This window comes from Haliotis rufescens, unplaced genomic scaffold (assembly GCF_023055435.1).
Source record: "Haliotis rufescens isolate VD_foot unplaced genomic scaffold, xgHalRufe1.0.p SCAF_32, whole genome shotgun sequence".
NCBI classification, from domain to species: domain Eukaryota; kingdom Metazoa; phylum Mollusca; class Gastropoda; order Lepetellida; family Haliotidae; genus Haliotis; species Haliotis rufescens.
In genome coordinates, this window is record NW_025964024.1 from 4,931,983 (window position 1) to 4,958,577 (window position 26,595).

At 41.1% G+C, this 26,595-nt stretch overlaps 1 protein-coding gene across 15 annotated transcripts in view; it reads right to left on the bottom strand.

Moving 5' to 3' along the window:
* Positions 1-26,595, bottom strand: part of LOC124147667 (phosphatidylinositol-binding clathrin assembly protein LAP-like) — a 70,618-nt gene that overhangs the window by 29,719 nt on the left and 14,304 nt on the right. For 12 of the 15 annotated variants that reach the window (XM_048380683.1, XM_046518375.2, XM_046518372.2 and 9 more), the window contains exons 2-10: positions 11,865-12,007; positions 10,997-11,078; positions 10,021-10,141; positions 9,362-9,401; positions 7,809-7,865; positions 4,761-4,872; positions 4,222-4,328; positions 3,241-3,282; positions 1,838-1,861 (exon numbers count right to left, since the gene is read on the bottom strand). In XM_048380683.1, coding sequence (XP_048236640.1) covers positions 1,838-1,861; positions 3,241-3,282; positions 4,222-4,328; positions 4,761-4,872; positions 7,809-7,865; positions 9,362-9,401; positions 10,021-10,141; positions 10,997-11,078; positions 11,865-12,007 — 728 coding nt within the window. The remainder of the gene's footprint in view (positions 1-1,837; positions 1,862-3,240; positions 3,283-4,221; positions 4,329-4,760; positions 4,873-7,808; positions 7,866-9,361; positions 9,402-10,020; positions 10,142-10,996; positions 11,079-11,864; positions 12,008-26,595) is intronic. The other 3 variants (XM_048380685.1, XM_048380687.1, XM_048380686.1) reach the window with 3 other exon arrangements.

Sequence of the window (26,595 nt, forward strand, 5' to 3'; positions counted from 1 at the left end):
ATTCTAATATTGGAGCCAGTAATACGGTAATGTCTGCAATGTCATGAAAGTCAATGATATTTTTGGTATTACACGTTCTGTTAAGATCACTGGATCTGTTAACATAACACACCATTCTGTTACCATCATTGGGCACATCTTACCGAGGCAAGGGAGTTAACTGACTATAATAGTCCGGATTCCACCCTTGCCGAACTAGGCTGGAATTTCTGGGCTTGATCGTAGCACCACCAGTGGCTATATATCCCTTCTATGTCCCTCCTATTGACCAATCACATTCTACCTCTCATATCACTTGCATTTGCTTCAAAGACAATGGCGGTGCCCCGTCAAGACGATCTGATTGATAATCAAGATCTATATTGTAATAAAACTGGTCTTAATTCGGGAAGTGCATAACATCAAATGAGCATCTTGATTAAAAACATGAAAAGATTTGGAAAATATCTGTTGACACTAATTTGACGGTACACATTCTTTGCAAATCCTACAATCGATTGACATCTGCACGGCTGTTTACGAACTGGATATTGATTTAAGCGTTACGTGCTTTTGATTGGGCTCTGCATAGACTCGTTAGTCCAGCCAAAACATAATACCGGAATTCCAGCCTAGTTCGGCAAGGGTGGAAACTGGACTTTAATAGTCAGTTAATAGTCAACTCCCTTGCCTCGGGAAGATACATCGCGCATTGATGTCATAAACATCGTAAGACATGGTTCTGTGTTAATATCACTAGGCATGGATATGGATTTCTGGTAACAACATCACACACCATTCTGTTATCACCGATAGACATGGAAGACATGGTTCTGTGTAATGCCCACAATACAGTGCTACATGATGGGCTAGATGTAGTCAGTTGGACAGCATTGATGCACATTGTCTATAGAGTTGCAGTACACAAAGCAAAAACTGGCGTCATGCATTACAGAAGAGCTATGATGGAGAACTGTACTTGTAGCAATGCTATGAAGGTGTCAGGGCTGTCAATGCTTCCTTCCCCTCGACATGCTGGGGAAGTTAACTGTCACTGGACAGGAAACAAGTCAATTAACATCTGGCATGTAGCAAAACAAAAAATACCTACAGGGATTTGATTCATACCTGTCGGGATGACAATATTTTCTAAATTTTATGAAGAACATGAAAATAATTGGTTGTCAAGCAATATGACCTTTGAAAAATGTTTTTAGTGTGAAAAGATATGTATGCTACATAGGAGGGTCGGAATATTGAGTCAGACAACAGTAATATGTTTTCATTTGGGTACATACAAATGCTGATATTTCTTTAGCCGAAAACAATATCCATAATATTTCTTTCTTAAAAATATTTTAACAAATAATCTGTTTCAAAGGTACAAAGAAAAAACTAACTTTTTTGCATGAATCTGATTCACCTGTAACAGTGTGCCACTTGTACCCACAAGTCCAAAGCCTGAGTCTAGTAAAAGTCTGTTTGGTCTAGTATTACTAGTAGTAAGCTCAACTAATAGTACATAAAATAACACTTAACTACAGAAAATGGTGCTAGAAGACATGTTCAGGCTAGTAGTATCAAAGTTTTTGGCACGGACTGCTGCAAATGGTATCACTCTATTACTTCCCATTATATTACCTTTCGGAATATTCTTGCATGCTATACCACTGATGCAGCACTAAGCCATTATAGACATGTTGCAGGCTGTTCAAAGGGGGATAACTCACAAGGATTTAAAGACGAGCTATTTAATAGAGCAAGGCTGAAGCTGAAATGGACAGAACAAGTTAGTAAAGGACGTTCAATCCTATGGGTTCATCTGGATTCAAACTTGTCTCACAAATCTGGCACTTACACTTTTCGTATTGTTCCTCATTCCCTGGGAAGAGACAGAAATAAACTAAAAATCAAACAAAAAAACAGGAAACTGGCAACACAGAATTGAACAGAATCAGTTATGAAAATATCTTATCAAAGAAATAATTCCTGGGTTTTATTCTCACAGAATCTCCAGGGACCACTTGCACAAAGCGATCTTAGCGCTACGACGTTCTTAAGCCTATGTTAGAGTATGGGGGTTACGATTATCGTAGTGCTAAGATCGCTTTGTGCAATTGGGCCCTGGAGATTTCATAGACAATATTAACATATCCTGGACAGATTAGGTTTAATTTCTGAACAGTATGAAGACTGATACATGATGATGGAACCCCAGTCTTAATAAAACTTCTTTTGGTCTAGTAAGCGAATAAGAGCCAAATGTTATAAGACCTACCAGTTCTAAAAACACTGCCAAAGTTCAAGTTAGATTTAATAGACTCAAAAGTTTGATTATTAGATTTGTATTTTGATACCAACATCCCTTTAATTTTAAAAGCACAATTTCAGAAAATTCTCTTTATCTTCAAGTAGGAGCGAGTGTTTCAATTTCTGTCATTGTTCCTAAATGACAGCACGTAGAGAGCTTCACTTCTGAGTGGCCAGTGTGAACATAGAAACAAAGATGAATAACAATCTACGTCTACAAAATCAACAGTGCAACAGATAGTGCTGGAAGGACAAAATAGACAGACTATTGAAAGAAACTGTTCTGAATGCAAGAATTAATACTACAACTACACTACACCATGAAAGACCAGAATTGTCTCAGGCCTGAAAACAAATCATTACCAAACTCCTGTTACATTACAAAATACTTTTCAAATTCCTAAACCAGCAATAATCTTCCTAAAACACGAACACATGTGAAAATATTCTTAAAATATTTGTCAGCTGAAGAATACAGCAGAAAATCTGTACTACTTGATCTGTTAGAGATCTGATGGCTGACAATACTGCATCAATGCTCCCAACTCCTACTGTAGATCATCACGTTAAAAAATCCATGCTAGGGACATCATGCACAGAGAAAAACAAGCACATGAGGTCAATAACAAAAGCAATGTTTGTTTGCCCATTCAAACTGAATCTACAAAAGAATATAAATCATGAAATCTTTCAACTGGAATCTTGGGGGCTTTACGATGACACCATATACTACTCAATATTTGCTAAGGACCATGTGCTGATGTGACATAAAATAAAATTCAATACTTGCACAATTCTTTTTTTATGTGACGATGATTTTCAGGATTACAACAATGATTTTCTTTCCACTGATAAATTCAGAATTAACATAAAGGCAGACAAACATCCCTTCAGGTGGTGTCAAACTTGTTTGCCAATCTGCACATTTCTGTAGTTGTCATGGATACCTACCTTGGCCAGATCGGGAATATCCCCTCTGTCGATACCAACATTCTGGGAAAGAGAAAGAACACCATAGTTTCCATATCAACAACAAATACCAAGTTTCAGGTTCAGTTGTAACACAACCAACACTGTAGAGAAATTACTGGAGAAATCTGTTAAAGAGTAAATGAGACTAAAGCAGTGGGCATACAAAGATTTATAACTTCCCTAAAAATGCATCATTTGTTAAAAATTTGAATATATATGTTATGAAGATCAAATAAATTCTACACTTAAGTTATAAATTTCAGTGTTTTGGGGTAAGATTTGAATTATATCATCATGTCCGCCTGATACAAAAATCCGACAATCAAAGACACAATCAGGATTCCTCGTTACATTAGCATCTATACAACAGTTTTTACGCTGGTATCTACTGAAAGCGTCCTAGGATCCTCCATGATGAGATCATGTGTACTATTCAGAGGTGAGGTGAAATGGGGTTTAATGTCACATCCAAGATTATTGCACTTATGTGTGCACGTCTGTGTTTGTGTGGCTGCTTGTACCAGTCCGGAGTGATGCTGATTTATAGTGCTAGCTCACTGAGATGCCATGCCGCAGTTTAACATGAATACCACACTCAGACACAGTATACTGACTCCGAGCCAACCAGTCCTTGTTTTAACCCCTTAATGCCGAGCGTCAGACAGGGTAACAACAAGTACCATCTTTTAATGTCTTTTGGTATGACGCGGCCGGGGATCGAACCCTGGACCTTTCGCTCTCCGGGCGGACGCTCTACCACTAGAACATGGAGGTGTTCCCAGTTTGAAATAAGGATCTGTACTACTCAGAAGAGGCAAAAACAGACCTAATTTTGTCACATGACCATAGTTAATTTGTCATGTCCAATTAAAAATTTGGGTGTTCTTTTACTTCTTTTGAGCAGTATAAAATAAAGGTCAACAAGTATATAATAAGAATAAAGTTCAAAAACATATTTACCTCAGCAACTTTGAGGAATTCGGATACTTTGTCCATGCTGACTAAAAACTTTTTGTAGATGTCGAGGCCTTCTTTACACTGCTTTTTGTTCATGTCAAAATATTTTTCTGAAAAAGAATAATTCCGTTACCAGTCATTCTCAAAACAGATCAAGCCCAAAACCGTTTCACCATGAACATTAATATTAACATTAACAAAACCACAGATGTTTAGCCCATCAGTAAATGAATGTGACTGCTGTTGTATGATGCTTATACAGCATTACAGCTTTATCCAACAGACCCATGACGATCCAGGGTAGAATACGTCTTCAGAAACCCATGCTTGCCGCAATAGGCGACTAATAGGATCAGGTGGTCAGGCTCGCTAACTTGGTTGATGCATGTCATCATATCCCAATTGCGTAGATCGAGGCTCATTATGGCAATCACTGGATTGTCTGTTGCAGACTCGATTATTTACAGATCACCGTCATATAGCTGGAATATTGCTGAGTGCGGCGTTAAACAACAAACAAACAAATCAGTTCAAGACCTCACCTAAAAGATTGATGATTCCGTCATTGTAGCATGCAAATAGTCGTATGAGGTCCTTGAAGAGCAACATGAAACATGCGTTAATCACACCATTCGTCAGCTCGTTTGGCGTACACTGTGGACAAAAAGCAAACAATATAATAGCATGATGTGTATACTTAGATACGTGAACTGAATGTTGCAAAGAAAATCATTTAAGTTTTTTCTACAGCACTTGCCAACAAATGTTATCACTTTCAACACATTTAACATTAAACCTCTGTCCCTAGGTGCCCAAGTGTGGCACTTACACAGTGAACCTTCCGAGTGTAACATTCTACTGTAGCATTGGTGGGTTACACTATGCAAGGTTCATAAAGATATGGAATACTGAAATTCAAGGCCTTTTCAAGACTTTCAACTTTCATTTTCAAGGCTGGTTAGGTTGGATTATTAACCAAATATATGTTAAAATCAAGTACCGTATTCGACGTAATAAGGGCCCTAGTCTAATAAGCGCCCATGGCGATATTTGCTAATATATAGGCTAGTGAACAATCCCAATAAGCACCCTTTCCGATTGATCAATGTACACAAGACTTATCTATAATACTCACTCGTGTGTTATATGCACCCTTAATTATGGGCAATTAAATTCTGGAAAAATATAACTGTTGTATATATACATTTACGGCTGTCAGCATAAACCACGAAATTCACGATCTTTCAACTGTTTTTTTCACCAAAATAATATTCTAATGAGAGTCCCCAATTTTAATATTGAGAGTGCCCTGGGCGCTTATTACATTGAATATGGCAGCAAAACGTAGCATGAAAATCACAAATTTTTCAAGATTTATTTTCACACCTTACTTATAAAAATTACGTCTGTCATAGACTTTGTCATTTTGTACAAATATAAGGCTTTCCAAGGTATTTTCTTGATTTTCAAACTCAAAGCTTTTCAAGATGGACCTTATCATGGCCTTTTCAAGCCTGTATGAAGCTTGAATATGAAGTGCCACAGTATGTATAATTTTATTTGGCAATGCATCACTTTGTATCCAATCTATAAATCAACTATTGCAATATTTGTGACAAACTTATTTTAATACAGCTCCTAGTGCAGCTAGGTATCGGGACTAGAATAAAGAGCCTTGCGAGGGCTAGAGACAGGGATTCATGTTCCAACCTACGTTCAAAGGATGATGATATTTTATCTAATGATGATGTTTCCTTCTGATTGAACAGAACCATTTTATCTTTGTATTTTTGTACAGATAGGAGCACATTGCAGTTATTGTTAAACATATCCCTTTTTGGGATGAGCTGCGTCAGTTCAAATTGTATCCCGACTAAGGCTGGGACGGATAACTCAGGGACTCATGTAGGTTAGGTATTGAGTTGGACCCGGGTACCCGTGGTTAGTCATGTGATATATTGTTTAATGACCAAAATTATCTAGACCTATGGTTACACTACACGTCACTAATGTTCACATTTCTTTCTGACTATACATACATTCCTTCTGACTTTTATGTTAGAATAAAGATAAAACTTATGTCATTTATACATGTATTTAAATACATTTTGTCCAGAGCTACAGTCAAACTAGTCCCAAACAGACATTTTGTACCTATCTCTTGAGACATACTGCGGGTACCCGGAAAAGGTCAGGTAATAGGGAGGGGTGGGTACCTGGGTAGTATATTTGGACTCGTCCCAGCCCTAATGGTGACACTATATGTGCAGATACTGATGAAAGAAGTTGAGAGTATCACATTCCCTAAACCTAAGATTGACAGGATAGTGAGGGTCTGCCTCCTGACATGCTTTCTTGTTATATATCCTACCCAGCCTAAATAGTAAAATAAGCAAGCTATTTGTATCTATTGGGTAATTTGGACAAGGACAGAATATAAAAAGTAGGACTTATTAATACTATTGTGTTCCTTATTAAAAGGAAACTTTTCTGAATACAGATGTTGGGGTCAAGGAGTTTCCTGATTTCAATTCAGGACACAAAATATGACCGAGAATATTGCAAACGTAACAGAAGGAAACAGTTATGAATGAGTCATTGTTTTGTATCATTAAGGATAACAGGATAACCCAATTAGGTGGGTGGGTGGGAGGAGGAGGAGGAGGAGGAGGAGGAGGAGGAAGAGAGAGAGAGAGAGAGAGAGAGAGCATTGAAGTGTCATAGTGAGTGAGTGAGTGAGAGGTTTTACGCCGCTTTTAGCAATATTCCAGCAATATCACGGCGGGGGACACCAGAAAAGGGCTTCACACATTGTACCCATGTCGGGAATCGAACCCGGGTCTTCGCCATGACGAGCGAACGCTTTAACCACTAGGCTACCCGACCAGCCCCGTGTCAGTGACATGTGTCTGGTTTTAGTCAGTTACTGAAATGGGGCCATAAAAAAAACCACAGGAGTCAAAGAGCCCTACTCTGTACATGAGGTGAGGTGAAATGACGTTTAACGTTGTGTTCAAGATTACTGTACTCATATGGTTGGTGTGTGTGTGGGGGGGGGGGGTGTGTGTGTGTGTGTGTGGCTGCTTGTACCAGTCCGGACCGATGCTGATTTTATAGTGCTCGCCCACTTAGATAGCATGCCGCAGTTTAATATGAATATCCCACTCAGACACAGTATACTGACTGTAAACCATCCTTGTTTTAACCCCTTAACGCCGAGCCCCAGACAGGGTTTCAACAAGTACCATCTTATAATGTATTTTGGTATGATGCGGCCGGGATGGAACCCCCGACCTTCCGCTCTCTGCCCTCGAGCTTGACAATGGTATAAGGATCTATACTAAAATGTCGCATTTACAGATGTAACCTGGGCACTCATTGGTTGGAGCACTCCCTCTTACTGGATTCGTTCGTGAATAATTGCCACAAAACTGCAAATCAGCCGTACGTATTGATGGGGGATCAAGAACGTAGTGTATACAAACCGGTCAACTACTGACAATGCATGCCAGTGGGAAGAATCAAAAGTGAGTCATCATCAGAAGACTTACATTAGGAATAACAGGCAGGAATCAAAAACATGTACTCACATCAAATTCTATAAGGGCATTCAGCTGAGTCTGCAGGACTGGCAGCGCTTTCAGTAGCTGGAATAGAACACAGTTGAAATGAAAACAAGCAATCACATGGACATAGAGTACAAGATTAATAACTCATACAACTTAACTACAATTCTGTATCTGATACACTTAAGCCTTGTTGAAATAGCCATGTCTACTCCAATCTTAGCTCTTCGACTGCCATAAGTAATTCCATGGGCATGATCGTCACTGTGATCTTAGTTCTTTGACTGTCGTGAGTAAGTGTTAAAGGAGAGTTACGATTGTCTAAGTGCTAAGATCACTTTATTTTACGGACCCCTTATTATCGTAGGTATATTAAAGTTTGAAGCTGTGACAGTCATTGCACCAGATTGTGGAACAGGAACAGATTATCGAAAGTCTATGTCGAAGTATGTGAGTACAGAACACTTGGAGAGTTAACAATACTCTAGGCCTTCAATAACATCCTTGTTTGTTGTTTAACGCTGCACTCAGCAATATTCCAGAAGGCGGTCTACTATTCAATCCAATCAAGTTTATTCTTTATAACACTGCTTGCGGCACCTGTTGTCAGACATATGAAGTAGTTTACACCAATACCATATGAATTTAACATAATAACCAAAATCAATACCGTATCTGCCGCACTCGGCTAGTGCTGCTTTGTTGGAGACCTGTATACCCACATTGGGTACAAACTTACAGAAGTATGGAATTTGTTAATCACTGGTCTATCCTGGAATCCCTACACTTCAGCCCCATGAAATAATTTGTTTTACCTTACTGTCAAACAATTTAATAACTACACTTGCAGAGATATTTGGGAATTTATATTGCATTTTTTTTTACAGAAAGTAGTGCTATATTTGCTATTGTTGATAGGTCTCTGCACATTTCGTCCATGAAAACCGTGTAGAGAAAAGGGCTCTTGTTGGGCTACAGTTGTAATAACTTGATGTGTTCATGTTTTCCATCCAGGAACCATTTTTTATAACTCTGTAGGTAACCACCGTTTCGAAACACTAGTATCTCTGTTTTATCAATGTTAACCTGCAGCCTGCAATTGAGTCTGGACCTGACAATCCAGTGACTGACATCATGAGCATTGATCTACACAATTGGGATATAGCCCAAAGATAACCTAATGCATGGGGACATGGGGCCCCATTCCACAAAGAAGCCAAAGAGCTATGACTAGCTACGATTTACACTACAACATAAGACTTAAGTTTGTTTGTTTGTTGTTTAACACCGCACTCAGCAATATTCAAGCTACATGACGGCAGTCTGTAAGTAATCAAGTCTGGACCCGATCCTGTTAGTCGCCTCTTACGACAAGCATAGTCACCTTTTACGGCAAGCATGGGTTGCTGAAGACCTATTCTACCCCGGGATCTTCACTGGTCATAAGACTTAAGACGGTCAAGGACACTTCATGCATATTTCTATGATCATCGTAACTTCATTTTAAATCTCAAGATTTCTTGTCCACGCAGGGTCAGTTTTTGTATACAAGGGATAAGGAAAATGATCGTCCGTACCTTTTCTGAGTTCATAGTTCTGAGTAATCCATCATCCTTCCTGTAATGAGAAAAGGGCTAATGAGAGCAGAATGAGAAAACTGACCAAATCTAAACCTTATGAATAAAGCCGAGGAACAAGAAACATGCCACGCCTGATAGAGTGAGTGAGTAAGTATGGTTTTACGCCGCTTTTAGCAATATTCCAGCAATATCACGACAGGGGACACCAGAAATGGGCTTCACACATTGTACCCACGTCGGGAATCGAACCTGGGTCTTCGGCTTGACGAGCGAAGCTTTAACCACTCGGCTACCCGACCACCCCCACGCCTGATAGAACAAACCAGTTACCAAGTATGGGTTTGGATACAAACATCTCTATTACATTACCCATAAAAACCTAGAATCATCAACCACATAGTGAGTGAGTGAGTGAGTTAGGTAAAACACCGCTATGATTAGAAATTTCAGTTATATCCCGACGTGTCAGCTTAACGTGGGAGGAAAGCCCGAAGAGGTGCAGGTCTTAGACATTTAGAAGAAACTGTAACTTTATTGATAGAAAAAAACACAGAATTTTATTATCAGCAGTTAAAAGTATTACGATAACAGACATGGCCTGACAGCAAGAGGCGCCGACATCAAGTCTTGAATGGGCTCCATGAAAGACAACTTACCCACGCTTCACTTTACAGAAATCAAAGGCCATCTGTCTGTAGGAAGTGGCCTTCTCATTTAAATATTTGGCATATCTTCTAATATATGTCGACATATCATATCCCGTAACAGAAACCATTCCTATAAAAAATAATATCAAATATTAAAGAAATTGGTTCCTTTTTAATGATGCATTATTAATCTTTTTCTTGGTGACCTTTGAAATCTCCTCTGAAACATAAAATAGAATTTGAGAGACTTGAAAAACAAATATACAAACTGATAAAATAATTACAGATAAATCGATTACAGATTAATTGATGCAGATCAAAGAATATTAACAATCCTTATAAACATTTAATTGAAATACTTTTAATCAATGTTAATTACGTAATATTGCAAAAGCAGATACATGCACACGCACGCACGCACGCACGCACTCACACACACACACACACACACACACACAATTGGAATAGAAGTTTTGTTTGTTTGTTTGTTGTTTAATGCCGCAATATTTCAGCGGACTGTAAATAATATGATTCTGAACCAGAAAATCCAGTGACTGATACATGAGCATCGATCAACGCAATTGGGATACGATGACATGCATCAACCAAGTCAGCGAGCCTGACCACCCACTCCCGTTAGTCGCCTCTTATGACAAACCATGTAAAGAGTGAGTGAGTGAGTATGGTTTTACGCCCCTTTTAGCAATATTCCAGTAATATCACAGCGGAGGACACTAGAAATGGGCTTCACACATTATTTCCACGTCGGGAAACAAACCCAGGTCTTCGGCATGATAAGTGAACGCTTTAACAAATATGATACCCGACTGCCCCTAAACCATGTATTGACACTAAAACGTAGTGTGAAGTATTTTGTCAAATGGATGTGATGTTTGTGCACTGAGTGTTTTGAGTACAGGAGCTGAGCACACAGAGGGAGGGAAGCCCAAGCAGAAGTAGTCCACAAGAGACAGAGATTACTTGCCCTCACCTTGCATGGCCGCCTTGTCATGGAAACTGCCAAGGTTGAAGGTGCAGTTGTTTGAAGCCAGGTACTGGGTAAATCTCTGAAGAGAGAAAATGAATGAGTGAGTTGGTTAAATGCCACTTTGAACAGTATTCTAGTTATATCATGACTTGCAGCGTTAGAAATTGGCATTAGTCCTGTAGTCCTTATCAAACTGCCCAATAGTTAAGGTATCATAAGAACTCGTTGAAATTTGCTATTTTTAAGTATTTTGCTCTATGTTATCATTATAAGGACTAGTGGACTAAAAATGTAGTTTCTACTGCTGACATGTCAATTTGATTTGGGAGGAAGCCGAAGTGTTGCATGTCTAACACATTTAGCACTTTAGTGAAACCCATGAGCACAGGTATGGTGCTGACAAACCAAGAATCATAATCAGGTGAATCTGGGATTCGAACCTCTTAGGCAGCCGAAGATCACTATCATCATTATTACTCTTTACAGGAGTGAGTGAGTGAGTTGGGTTCAAGGCTGCTTTGAACAGTATTCCAGTTATATCAAGGTGTATCGGCTTAATGTGGGAGGAAAGCCCGAAGTGAAGCAGGTCTCAGACGTTTACCACTTTGGTGAAATCCACAAGCACAGTTACGGTGTTGACAAACCTAGAAAAATAACTAGGGCGAATTGGACCCAACATTATAGGTTTCCGACATTCCCAAGGGAGGTAACTCTGCATTAGCAAATTGCAGCACCAAAGACGACTGGAACTGCACAGGAACCGCACAGGCACCCAACAGGAACCCCACAGGCACTCTACAGGCACCCCACAGGCAACACACAGGAACTCCACAGGCACCCCACAGGGTCAACATGATCAACTGACCTCATTGCCATAGTTCATAAGGTTGTGGATTGTGATGAGAGACTTGTAGACCACGATCCAGTTTGCATGCTGAGTGCGCTCTATCAGGAGGTCGGCCAGTTGGGGGATCGACACGTTTGGTTCGTTCGTGCATTGTAACAAATCTGAAACAAAAATACCATGAATTAACACATTTTAATGTTCAAAAGTACCATGTATGAGAAAAGCTTTGCTAAAAGATCAAGTTTAAGCATAATAAAATCACAGCAACAAGCGTCAATATGTTGCTTAATGGGTCTAAGAATATGTGCGTGAGGTCGGCAATATTACAGCTGTATCAATGGCAAATACCTAATCAAACTAGGACCCGAGTTTGCCAGGGTAAAAGTATGTGCCCCGATCCACACATCTAGATGATCTACCAGAACAAGCAATCAACCAGGTCACACATGAAAGTTTGTGAGTAAATAATGTTCATAGCGGCACCAGCAATAATCTCGACTATTCATGGTGGCATGTGAGTTAGACTTACATTTAGTCTCTGAAAGGAAAATATTTTACAATTTTTGTTTTTCAATTCTCTTTTAATACATCACAGAAAGAAGTCCAGAAAATCTCTTCATTTTTGGCCTGAAAATGAAGTAATCTAGACATGGTAACCAAAATAGTAGACTTGTATGGGGGATCCACATAAATTTGTTTCAGTGTCTGTCTGAGAGACTAACATGGGTCTCCCCTGGAGATCAACCAGGTGCTACTCATTATGACAATTATGTGACATGAGGCATAAATTCTGCTTTGGAAAATCTGCTGAGAATTGGTAATATGAAAATAATGAAATAAAGAGCACAATATATTAATATGATAAATGCTAAGGTTTCACACCTTATCTTTGTTTTCTGTATACAAAATATTCTCAGCCATTGCCGCTGTAAACATGGTAAACCAACAAAGTGAATATTTATAATACTGTGCAAATTTTCAACACTCAACAAGCAGGAAGTTAAAAAAATACTAAGTCTGAAACCATGTGTTGGGGGAGGGGGAGGGGGAGGATGTGTTGGAGTGCATATGAAATTATTTCCAACTGTTACTGTTAGAAGTGTATGTGTTCATCATTTTCCCAGCGCCATGTTACAATGGTGGAATTCCATGTTTTCATTCTTTCCATATGTTTGTAAACACAGTCACTCCAAATGCTGCTTGAGTGGCAACTCACATGGCTCTCGACACAGGGCACATATGCCACTTTCAATACCGTCGACACAGGGCATGTAGGGGATGATCCATACCGTCGACACAGGGCATGTAGGGCACTATCTATACCGTCGACACAGGGTATGTAGGGGACTATCCATACCGACGGCACAGGGCATGTAGGGGACGATCCATACTGACGACACAGGGTATGTAGGGCACTATCTATACCGTCGACACAGGGCATGTAGGGGACTATCTATACCGTCGACACAGCGCATGTAGGGGACTATCTATACTGTCGACACAGGGCATGTAGGGCACTATCCATACCGTCGACACAGGGTATGTAGGGGACTATCCATACTGTCGACACAGGGTATGTAGGGGACTATCCATACTGTCCACAGGGCATGTAGGGCACTATCCATACCGTCGACACAGGGTATGTAGGGGACTATCCATACTGTCGACACAGGGTATGTAGGGGACTATCCATACCGTCGACAGGGCATGTAGGGCACTATCCATACTGTCGACACAGGGCATGTAGGGCACTATCCATACCGACGACACAGGGCATGTAGGGGACTATCCATACCGACGACACAGGGCATGTAGGGGACGATCCATACCGACAACACAGGGTATGGAGGGGACTATCCATACCGTCGACACAGGGCATGGAGGGGACTATCAATACCATCGACACAGGGCATGGAGGGGACTATCCATACCGTCGACACAGGGCATGTAGGGGACGATCCATACTGACGACACAGGGTATGTAGGGCACTATCTATACCGTCGACACAGGGCATGTAGGGGACTATCTATACCGTCGACACAGCGCATGTAGGGGACTATCTATACCGTCGACACAGGGCATGTAGGGCACTATCTATACCGTCGACACAGGGTATGTAGGGCACTATCTATACCGACGACATAGGGTATGTAGGGCACTATCTATACCGTCGACACAGGGCATGTAGGGCACTATCTATACCGTCGACACAGGGTATGTAGGGCACTATCTATACCGTCGACACAGGGCATGTAGGGCACTATCCATACTGTCGACACAGGGCATGTAGGAGACTATCCATACTGTCGACACAGGGCATGTAGGGGACTATCTATACCGTCAACACAGGGTATGTAGGGCACTATCTATACCGTCGACACAGGGCATGTAGGGCACTATCCATACCGTCAACACAGGGTATGTAGAAGACGATCCATACCGTCGACACAGGGTATGTAGGGGACTATCCATACCGACGACACAGGGCGTGTAGGGGACGATCCATACCGTCAACACAGGGCATGTAGGGGACGATCCATACCGTCGACACAGGGCATGTAGGGCACTATCCATACCATCAACACAGGGCATGTAGGGGACTATCCATACCATCAACACAGGGCATGTAGGGGACGATCCATACCATCAACACAGGGCATGTAGGCGACTATCCATACCGTCGACACAGGGCATGTAGGGAGCTATCCATACTGTCGACACAGGGCATGTAAGAGACTATCCATACTGTCGACACAGGGCATGTAGGAGACTATCCATACTGTCGACACAGGGCATGTATAGGGGACTGTCCATACTATCAACACAGGGCATGTAGGGCACTATCTATACCGCCGACACAGGGCATGTAGGGGACGATTCATACCGTCGACACAGGGCATGTAGGGCACTATCCATACTGTCAGCACAGGGCATGTAGGGGACGATCCATACCGTCTACACAGGGCATGTAGGGGACTATCCATACTGTCAGCACAGGGCATGTAGGGGACGATCCATACCGTCAACACAGGGCATGTAGGGGACGATCCATACCGTCGACACAGGGTATGTAGGAGACGATCCATACCGTCTACACAGGGCATGTAGGGCACTATCCATACCGTCAACACAGGGCATGTAGGCAACTATCCATACTGTCGACACAGGGCATGTAAGGCATTATCCATACCGTCGACACATGGCATGTAGGGCAATATCCATACTGGCGACACAGGGCATGTAGGTCACTATCCATACTGTCGACACAGGGCATGTAGGGCACTATCCATATTGTCGACAGGGCATGTAGGGCACTAACCATACCGTCGACACAGGGCATGTAGGGCACTATCCATACCATCGACACAGGGCATGTAGGGCACTATCCATACCGTCGACACAGGGCATGTAGGGCACTATCCATACTGTCGACACAGGGCATGTAGGGCACTATGTATGCAGAGAAATTCAGATGTTTCAATCTTGGGTATAGAGATAGTGAGTGGGTATGGTTTAAGCAACATTGAACCCCTATCAGTGAAAACTCCATCTGTGTGGTCTTTCTTAAACATACTCCACACCCTGTATTCCAAGACCTGTTGCAATGATTCTGAAGCTGTTTATGTGTTTCTTAACGTATGTTTAAACAGTTTGAAAATAAGAATATTCCCTGTGTGAATTCTTCACTAACTATTTGCAAACATATACATGAATAAACAAAGAACAAGGATGTATCTGCAGGGGTCGAAACTAACATATTTAATCCAGTAGTCCTTATAATGATAACACATAGCAAAACCCTTAAAAATGGCAAATTTCTACTAGTCCTTATGATACCTTAACTATTGGCCAGTTTGGCAAGGACTACAGACAGGACTAGTGCCAATTTCTAACACTGTATCTGTAACCTTTATCATGTGTGTAAGTGATTGAGTCAGTTGGATCCATCATAGTCCAGCAACATCACAACAGTTTGCAGCACCAAGTCTGGCTTCACACACATGGGAATCAACCTAGGTGTTAGTATGGCAAAGTGAACACATTAACCATGAGGCTAACACAGTGACAATTACCCACGGGGAGACAGTTCTTTGGCAGGGTCAATTTGGAGGTAAATGTCACCTCAGAAACATCTACGGAACTTCAAAATGAAAATAACATGCTCTCTGAGGTTGCATGATGTGGGGTTAGAAATCAATAGAATTGTTAGGATTAAATAGGCAATTCAGATGAACACATTAATAAATCAATAGTCATTACTACACGTAATATTGGACTGCAGGGGCTCTCTTGTTCAATGGTAGATTTATGAGAGCTCAAAATATCATTGGAATCACAATTCTAATGACTGCAAAGATAAATACACAGTCCTATTATACAAGCCTGTATCAAAAGTTCAAAACTATCATAACAATCATAATAATAACCTGTGACGGGTGTAGTCGTAAACTATCTGAAGAGAAGAGCAGCTGTGGATAGGTCAAGTTGCAATCAACCGCTATTACTTTGATCACAAGCTTCATATAGATAATCAGCTCAACCAAGTAGCAGATATTGTGATGAAGATATCCTCACAAATTGATTCACACTTATGGTGAATGTTGTAGAAGTACTTGGGTGTCTGCCCGCACGCAGCATAAGCCGTTGCTATGTATATCTCACAATGATGACCTCAGTCCAATAATACCACAATATCTGTACACTAGCATTGGAATAGAAGTTTTGTTTGTTTGTTAGTTTGTTGTTTAATGCCGGAATATTCGAGCAGACAGTAAATAATAATTGAGTATGGACCAGACAATCCAGTGATACATGAGCATCGATCCACGCAATTGGGATATGATGACATGCATCAACCAAGTCAGCGAGTCTGACCACCTGATCCCGTTAGTCGACTCCTACTGAGTGAGTGAGTGAGTGAGTGAGTGAGTGAGTGAGTAAGTGAGTGAGCGAGTGAGCGAGCGAGCGAGCGAGTGGAAGAAAGTCTGAGGCAGGCCCTAAACATTAACTGCTTTGGTGAAACTGAAGGTGCTGACAAACCTAGAAAAATAACCATGGCGAACCAAGATTCCACCCACAATCATTGTTCTGTTCTGCCTTACATATACAACTATTCCAGTGAGTTGTTATGAATTGACAAGCACATGGTGCTGTGGGAACTCTTCCGCTCCAGAAACATTTGAAATGAAATATTGGTGACAGCCTGGTTTCTGATAATATACACTATTTCAGTCACTATTCAGTGATTCTAAGTGTTTAAACCCTGCAATCAATTAAAAAATCAATTAGTTTTTTCCTTAAATATGCACAGGCAGGTCCGAGTCTTGGAGACAAAGACAGCTACTTCCTGTGTACTTGTACAGCAGAGAAATGAAACTTGGAGCATGCACATGTCATTAATATATGAGTTCAGTTCAGACAGACAGACACTGTTCTACGCGCAACACCACAATTAAGCCCATGGCACTATCAATTTATTTTACTGCCACATCCTCCATGCAACAATTCCCTACTGTCTGAGATCATATAAAAAACAAAAACAATTAAAAATCAAAGGGAATTTCTAATTTCTTCATCTGTCATTCAATAAAGGTGAAAACGCAATGTATGTACCAGGATTCGTACACATGTTTTCCTTTACCAAAATCAAGGCAAATTTCATCCCAGATCGCAATCACATTCATTTTGTTGAACACATGCAATTTAAGCAGTCATTATGCAAACAAGGTTTGCAAAATCAGCTGTCAAATTGCTGTTATCATGTAGCATTATTGCTTACATTCACAAACAAGTTTGTATTTCATATAGAAGTAGTTAAGATAAATTGATGTGTAGTAAGGGCATAATTCAAAGTCTTTCAAGTCATAGTGTTTTTTCAGGCCTTTGCAAGACAAACCCTTAACCACTTCCGACTGCCAATCATATCTGAGGTCCATGTGCGTGGCTGGCCTGGAGTAACATGTTACATTATTCATCTTCTACAGGGTGCTATTGATTCCAAACCTATCCAGAATGGCCAAACCTTGGGCTGCTTCACGCAAAAACAAACGTTCACCCCAGTATTGATTCATGAAACCTTCCTCAAGGAGTTTTTCAATTTCCTTGTCAATTTGAAAGTGTTGGAGGCCATGATGATGATATTGCTAAGTTAAATGTCTTCGTGGTGTGGCAGTGAGGCTATTTTTTAACTCGGTGCATTGTAGTAGATAAAAGCTCTAAACACTAGGCGGCTTGGGTGAAACCTAGCATGTACACAAATCGATTTACTGGCAGTAAAATTAGGCAGCATAGCCGAGGCAGATCAATGAGGCTTGGTTCCAACTGAGGCTGGTCGGCTCTTGCTGTGGTCTTGGCCAGAGCTGCCGTGCTGAGAGTAACTTGACCAACCGACTGGCTCCATTCCCAGGCAGCAGTGAGTGAGTGAGTGAGTTGAGGCTGGTCGGCTCTTGCTGTGGTCTTGGCCAACACTGCCATTAGGAGGATAACTTGACCAACCGACTGGCTCCATTCCCACACAGCAGTGAGTGAGTGAGTGAGTGAGTTGAGGCTGGTCGGCACTTGCTGTGGTCTTGGCCAACACTGCCATTAGGAGGATAACTTGACCAACCGACTGGCTCCATTCCCACACAGCAGTGAGTGAGTGAGTTGAGGCTGGTCGGCACTTGCTGTGGTCTTGGCCAACACTGCCATTAGGAGGATAACTTGACCAACCGACTGGCTCCATTCCCACGCAGCAGTGAGTGAGTGAGTGAGTGAGTGAGTTGAGGCTGGTCGGCTCTTGCTGTGGTCTAGGTCCAACACTGCCATTAGGAGGATAACTTATCCAACCGACTGGCTCCATTCCCACGCAGCAGTGAGTGAGTGAGCGAGTGAGTGAGTTGAGGCTGGTCGGCTCTTGCTGTGGTCTAGGTCCAACACTGCCATTAGGAGGATAACTTATCCAACCGACTGGCTCCATTCCCACGCAGCAGTGAGTGAGTGAGCGAGTGAGTTGAGGCTGGTCGGCTCTTGCTGTGGTCATGGCCAACACTGCCATTCGGAGGATAACTTGACCAACCTCCATTCCCGTGCAGGAGCAAGTGAGTGAGTTGAGGCTGGTCGGCTCTTGCTGTGGTCTTGGCCAATCGACTAGCCTCCACTCCCATGCAGGAGCAACTGAGTGAGTGAGTTTAGAATAATGACTTTAAGTGATCAAGATGTGTCAGTCTGACGTGGGAGGAAAGCCCAAGGTGAGGCAGGTCCTAGATGTTTACAACCTTGGTGCTGGTGGTGCTGACAAAATAATCAGGACAAGCCATGATTTGAACAGACGAGCATACTATATATGACCATAGCTAAGCTGATCTCATGGTTTAGCTGAGGTATTCACTTGACCCTTAAAATCTGTATCAATATGGTATGTCCTGTGCATAAGCCGGACCACCTAACTACCTCCACGAAGTGTAAGGCAACAACATGCAGCCAAGTCGGACCACAAGACTACTGGCAGATTTTCAAGAATATACAATGCAAAATGTTGAAAGTATATTGAAAAAGTCATAATCATTTCTAATAAAGATTTAACAAACCAGTCATCCACTCCCCTAATGTGGGAAGCTGTTTCTGTTGTCTTTTTTAACCTCATAATGATCGTTATGTTGCCATCAACAATGAGACTCCATGTTGTGAAATCGGTGTATGTAGAATTATGAACCCATGAGAAAATGCACAGGCAAATGAAAACATAAGTCAAATGTTCAGATTCAAATCAATGTAGTGTTGATCGAACTCCTTCTTCTTAGCCTTGTAGATGGTCAGCGCCCGATGTCAAATCATATTTCTGGTTACCATGTCTCCACACTGTCGTTGCTCTGTAACCCAGTCATACAGCATATCCTCTAGTTTAACGTATGGCGATACAGTAAACCGGCTGGCGTTTTTAGCATTTCCATGAGTGACGTCTTGTCTTTTCTCCAACTTTGGATTTGGTTCCATTGATGTCAAACGCTCATGCAGCCTCACTGTTGTTTGTCACCTCAGCTCGAGCGAAGACTCGCAGTTCGAAGGCAGCATAGGCGTGGCATTTTCTTTTCGAACTTATGATGAGACTGTCAGTCCGTAAAAATATACAAACTTTTATACCCCTATGCAGAAACTCCCAAGTTTTCTTCAGTACAACATCTCATAAACATCAAACATTGCCACCACACTTGTATGTCACCCATAGTATCGGGATACGTGTCGTATCGCAACCCCACCGTATCGTTACACCTCTAGCAAATAACAACATTCAAGCCTTCATGTTGTGAACTTCTTAATAACATGCAGTCGACAGTCTGTCCAGACATGACTCACTGGTCTGAAGGCCAAGTTTGGTCAACTTTTCTTTAGTCAGCCAACAGCGGTCAATACATTAACACTAAAATCTCTGAGAGAGCATGCCAATTTTGGACTGGAAGCCTCAGATGTGTTCCATACATTAAAACACTATCGATCTTCAGAAATCCTGACAAATCAATTGACTCAACATTGATTATAATCATATTGATTAAAGGGAACAGCACCATACATTGGTCTATATTTGGTCAGGGGACATAGCTTGGAGATACTTTGACCACATAGATGGTGACAAACTTACAGAATCAATCAATCAACATTTAATGTTAACTGTACTGGACTTCTGAACATTGTTCTCGTTCTGGCCTTCAGAGGGTTCAGTTGGCAGTTGGCCATCAATGGAAGTCCAAGGTGACCTAGTTCTTGGTGGCAAAGTCATGTCGCCACTGGTTCTATCTGTTCGTCTTTCATATTATCCCCTGCTGAGACCTGGAATCCCTCAACAAGCATTGATCAACACGTTCATCAGCAATGATTACACTGCGGGAAAATGCAGCTATTATACTCTAATGATATCCAAGGCTCACAATGAAACTGATTTGATGATTGTGTAGGATCAATCTGTTGTAATATGCATGAACTGTGACGAGTGCAGTGTCATCGGGAAGGCTACAGTTCATGGTGCGAGAGCAGGATGCCTACTCAGACATGCATCCAACAGAATATCTTCACCAGTCTGACATAACTTATACTCTATGCAGGATGGAGAGACACTTTAAAAGGCACCCTATCAAGAACGTTTAAATTGACAATTTTTCCATGTGAGTGTTTGTAAGATTCATTGTAAACAGCTGGAATAGTTCCTAATAGCTGATGTGGTTTTCAATCACTCACTCACTCACGAGGCATAGGGGATAAAACTATCACCGGAAATGAAGTGATGGTCTTTGACACTCAATCACTAACTAGCCACAAGCAATCTACACAATGCACACATAATCATTTATATTACCACACAATTTGAACTGGTGAAACGAATCACTAACTGCAGCCTGTGCCAAACCCCTTCGATTCTAGCAGCCCCAGCTATTTTGGCACCATGTTATATACATTTCAGAGTTATTATATGCATTATTTGCAGAGCTTACTAGGCAGAAATAAATCTTAACCTTGTTTGTTGTTTAACGCCGCACTCAGCAATATTCCAGCCATATGACAGCGGTCTGTAAATAATTGAATCTGGACTAGACAATCCAGTGATTGACATCATGAGTATCGATCCATGCAATTGGGATACAATGACAAAGTCAGCGAGCCTGACCACCCGATCATGTTACTCCCCTTTTACAGCAAGCAAGGAAACCTTGATAATTAGTTAAACACCTCTAGTGACATCATCCTATTGTTCTTGCTGGTCCTATAAGCAGGGACAGAATGTCTTCTGTCCAACGGGATATTCTATAGAAAGTCACATTGACTTCCAGAAGGTAACATGACTACAGTGGGTTTGACATGTTTGAATGTCCTTATTTAGAGATGTATTTGGCTATTTAACACAATCTATACAACACACATTACTAGCATTAGAAATTGGCACTAGTCCTATAGTCCTTGCAAATTGTCCAAGATTTAAGGTATCATAAGGACTAGTAGAAATCAGCCCTTTTTAAGGGTCGTGCTGTATATTAGGTCTTTGAAAGGCATTGAGAAGTGATACACATAAGGAAGAGAATATACGGATGTCAACCTCTTTATTATGAGGAACACAACGTTTCGGAGTATATGCTTACTCCTTCATCAAGAGAATATATGGATGTCAACTTTATATGGATCAGGTGAAGGAGTAAGCATATACTCTGAAACATTGTGTTCCTCACAATAAAGAAGTTGCCATCCATATATTCTCTTCCTTTTCCTATGTATTATCATTATAAGGACTAGTGGACAAAAACTGTTAGTTTCTATCGCTGCATCACAATGCCAACTTAAAGAAAGTGTGGAATGATGTAAATGTTACTTGTATTTCAGTGGGATCGAACTTGCAACCCATGTACTTGCAACAGAGGTGCTGATAAATCACAATGCTTCTAAGAGTCTCTTTTTCAAGTACATGAATGCCAGCAAGATGTACATTACATCCATTACCTGAGGTTCATGGAAAGTGTCTTGGAAATTGTTGATAAACGATGTTTCCGATTTTTCTTTCAGTTCATAAGTGATAAAACACAGCTGGTAAATAAAGTGAAAATTGTTGTATATTGCTTTTATGCAGAGTTAAAATATTCCTGCAATGACATCAGAGGACAGAAGAAATGGGCTTCCACTAGGCTACCCCACGGCAAGTCAATGGTATCTATAAGGATCTATGCCGAAACATTGCCTTTATAGAGTAAATAAAGAACTTGTTATAAAGTGTGTCTACTTTGCTTTCCTACCCGTTGTTCACCAAATGAGTCAGACAACCACGATAGCTTCATGCTGTTCATGTCACACATGACCCCTATCTCACGTTATGCTGACTCAGCACATCAATATGCACCAGGTACAAATACACACATAGATAGTTATTTAGTAGTGTATAAATTCCAATAGTTCCCTCCTTAACATCAAGCTGTGTCGCAATAACACTAGTGCTCTCTGTGTTGTGCAACACCTTGCAGAGCATTGCCACATCACCTCCAGTGGGTGATGTACGGTGAGACTACGTGATCAATCTCTAATGCTGCTGATTGATGTGGTGGTCAACACTTCACAAGCTTACGTAGCAGGCAAATATGATGTGGTCTCGGCCAGCCACAAGACTGGCTCAGTTGCAGGGAGGCCGGTCGATACAGTAGGCAGGGACGACTGTTATTGACATTTCTCAGTCACTCAATCTCATTACTATCAAACAAACGGTTCATCGCATATGTGCGACCATTCCCTAATCATTGGGCATCACATACGTTATGGTCAGTCCTAGTAGTTAAACTATACTATAACAAGACCCATTAAGACAGAAAGCATGTCTCTCTGAGCCAATCAATATTAACATACAGACACACAAAGCAGTATGTGACATTTGCAGTAAAAACGTAATGAGGATAGGAGGGGATTACAGAAGTTCTTTCAACATGTTCAGTTTGCTGTCTTCTTTCTAAATACATTTCCACTTTTTTAAAACTTCTTTTTAAAATGTAATTATGCACCTTTGGTCTCCGGAAAATTAATTAAGTTTACATAAAAGCACATTTTTCTATAATTTTGGAAAGGAAAGATACAAAACACGGTGAAACCAACATCTTTCACGTGATGAGGGGGGATTGTCAGCCGTAAAACATCCTACGGTGTTCTCCCGCACTGGTTAACGTGAAGTCTTCAGTAGATGTAGTGCACTATCAGTTTTAAATTTAGTAGCCAAGGTTTGCTTGACTTGAACTTTAGACTACATTAGCAGCACATTATTATGGTCGGGGTTCGAAATTATACAATATTGGGTGAGTGAGTTTGGCTTAACGCTACTTCATACAGTAATCCAGTCATATCATAGTGCGTCAGCTTGATTTGAGAGGAACACCTGAAGTGATGCAGGTCTTAGACAAATTATTACATGAAAGTCAATCGATCCTTGCCATTACCCCAATGTTAAAAGTCAAAGATACAGGGGGACCTTAGATTCAAACAGGGACAAACCTCACGGCCCCTTATCCCACTGTCCCAGGTGACAATACTTACAATTCCTTCAGATTCAACACGATGTCAGCTTTGTTTGTTTGTTTGTTGTTTAACGCCGCACTCAGCAATATTCCAGCTATATGACGGCGGTCTGTAAATAATCTAGTCTGGACCAGACAATCCAGCGATTTATATCATGGTCATCGATCCGCGCGATTGGGATCGATGACATGCATCAACCAAGTCAGCAGGATGTCAGCAGACAAGGATGGATTAAATCATTTCCTAAACATTAATCTTGTTTTGAATATACAATAAGGTCTTTCGCATTGTTATTTGTCAAAATATTGTAAAAAAATTGAAATATAATACAAAAGGGACATATCACTATTATCAGTTATTGGTTGGTTGGTTGGTTGGTTGGTTGGTTGGTTGGTTTGTTGTTTAACGCTGCACTCAGCAATATTCCAGCTATAGGACGGCGGTCTGTATATCGAGTCTGGACCAGACAATCCAGTGATTAATATCATGAGCATCGATCCACGCAATTGGGACCGATGACATGCATCAACCAAGTCAGCAAGCCTGACCATACGATCCCGTCAGTCGCCTTTTACGACAGGCATAGTCGCCTTTTATGGCAAGCATGGGTTGCTGAAGACCTATTCTACCCCAGATCTTCACGGGTCATCAGTTATTGGCCTTATTATAAGGGTAACGTTATTTTTCAGGGCATTATCATTTGCAGAAGCCCGAGGTCTTCCATTAACGGCCCGACAAAGGAGGGCAGTTGCAAAGATCGAGGGCTTCTCGAATGCCCTGAAAAATAGCGTTACTGTTATTATAGCTAAAATGGAGGGAATTTGTTATCAAATAAAAAGAAACAACAATATCGGTTTTGAAACATTTACTGCAATCAACACGAATGCCACTGACCTACTTTTACAAATATGGAAACGTCATAGAACAAACCAGATGACGTCACTATTCAACATGACGTCACCTATCCCTACCTGATGACGTCACCTAACAACAGGCGTGATAATGGCCCGTCGTCAAGCAATATGAAGGCATTATCAAGTTACAGTGGCCCGCTGATTTCTGATAACATGCGGGCGGTTTAATGATAATTCTATCCATTTTAGCTATAAAGTCTATTGACCCAATTGTTCTAAGGTATTGCAAACACTTCTGTGAGTATATGTTACCCACCGGAGAAAAGGGACCTTATGGGTGCCAGGATACAATTGTGCTATGACGTCAACTTTTTTCATTGAAGACAGCCATGTGTTATGCCATGTATCTCTGTAATAAATATGAATTGAAGCTTGTGAATTGTATTTTTGTGTTCCGAAGATGCTGTCGTTTTAAAATAGAATGAAAAGTCCAAATGCGATAAGGTCCCTTATCTCATGGTTGGTCACATATGAATTTGTGACAGTGCTCCTGTGAAGTAGGGTGCTGGTCAAACATTTCGGTGCCTGTACATAAGAAAGCATGCCAGGCATGGCAGCGATGTCTGCAAGCCCCACTGTAAGTGCCTACGCAAACATCAGGACCAGCTGTTGCACTTCTTTCATCATGAACCAACAATCACTGTCAAGTATGGTATTTATTCAGTCTAGCCATTGACCATTGGCTGTGAGAGGCTGCCAGTCGTTACATCCAGCTAGGCTTTATGAAGTCATAACACACTGTTTAACAGAGCTCCAGATAATTTAATGTAGTATTAACTCACATGTTATCATTCATATTGGCTATAGATAGTTGTCTTTGAGTATTCAAAATATTTTCACTCCCTTGGGTCCAGTCTATTTGGTGACTTATGCCAATGAATAGATATTTTATTAAAAGTTCTGCTTGAAATGTTCCATAAATTCACTAAAGCGATATACATGTCTAATTAACATAAGTGAGACACAGCGCCTTTAGTGCATTACATATTGCAGTAGAGTCCATGTATGTGTGACCCCTGCATTGGATCAGTTTAAAATAAGGTGAGGTGAAATGGGGTTTAACATCGCGTCCAAGATTATTGCACTTATATAGCAAAATGCATGTTCTTGTGTGTGTGTTTGTATGGCTGCTTGCACAAGTCCAGACTGATACCAATTTATAGTGCTAGCTCACTGAGATACCATGCCGCAGTTTAACATGAATACCACACACAGTATACTGACTCCGAGTCGACCAGTCCTTGTTTTAGCCCCTTAATGCCGAGCGCCAGACAGGGTAACAACAAGTACCACCTTTTAACGTCTCTTGGTATGACGCGGCCGGGGATCGAACCCTGGACCTTCCGCTTTCCGGGCGGACGCGCTACCACTAGACCATGGAGGCAGTCTCAGTTTGAAATAAGGATCTGTAAGGAAACATATAGGTATGCAAGTTTAAAAGGCTATATTCGACAATTATACAGTGTGTTATACTATTGGGGTTTTGAAATGTTTCATGCTAATTTTATGCACGCAACTAAAATTAATTGTATAATGGCAATATCTTTTACCTGGAGCTCTAATGTAAGACGACATAACACATTGTTAGTTGTTACAAAAGTGATTCTCTCATAATTGATAATACCCACACAAACAATCCTTATGAGGGTTGTGCGCCACTATTTCAAAATATCTGGAATTATTCTTATCTTAGATTTATTGAATATGATAAGCCAAAGACAAATAGACAAGATATGAAACATTAATAATGGCAAATTTAGGATTTGAACCCATGGTCCTCTGGTTCAGGCCTGCCAAAGGGAAGCAACTGCCTAGTGAATTG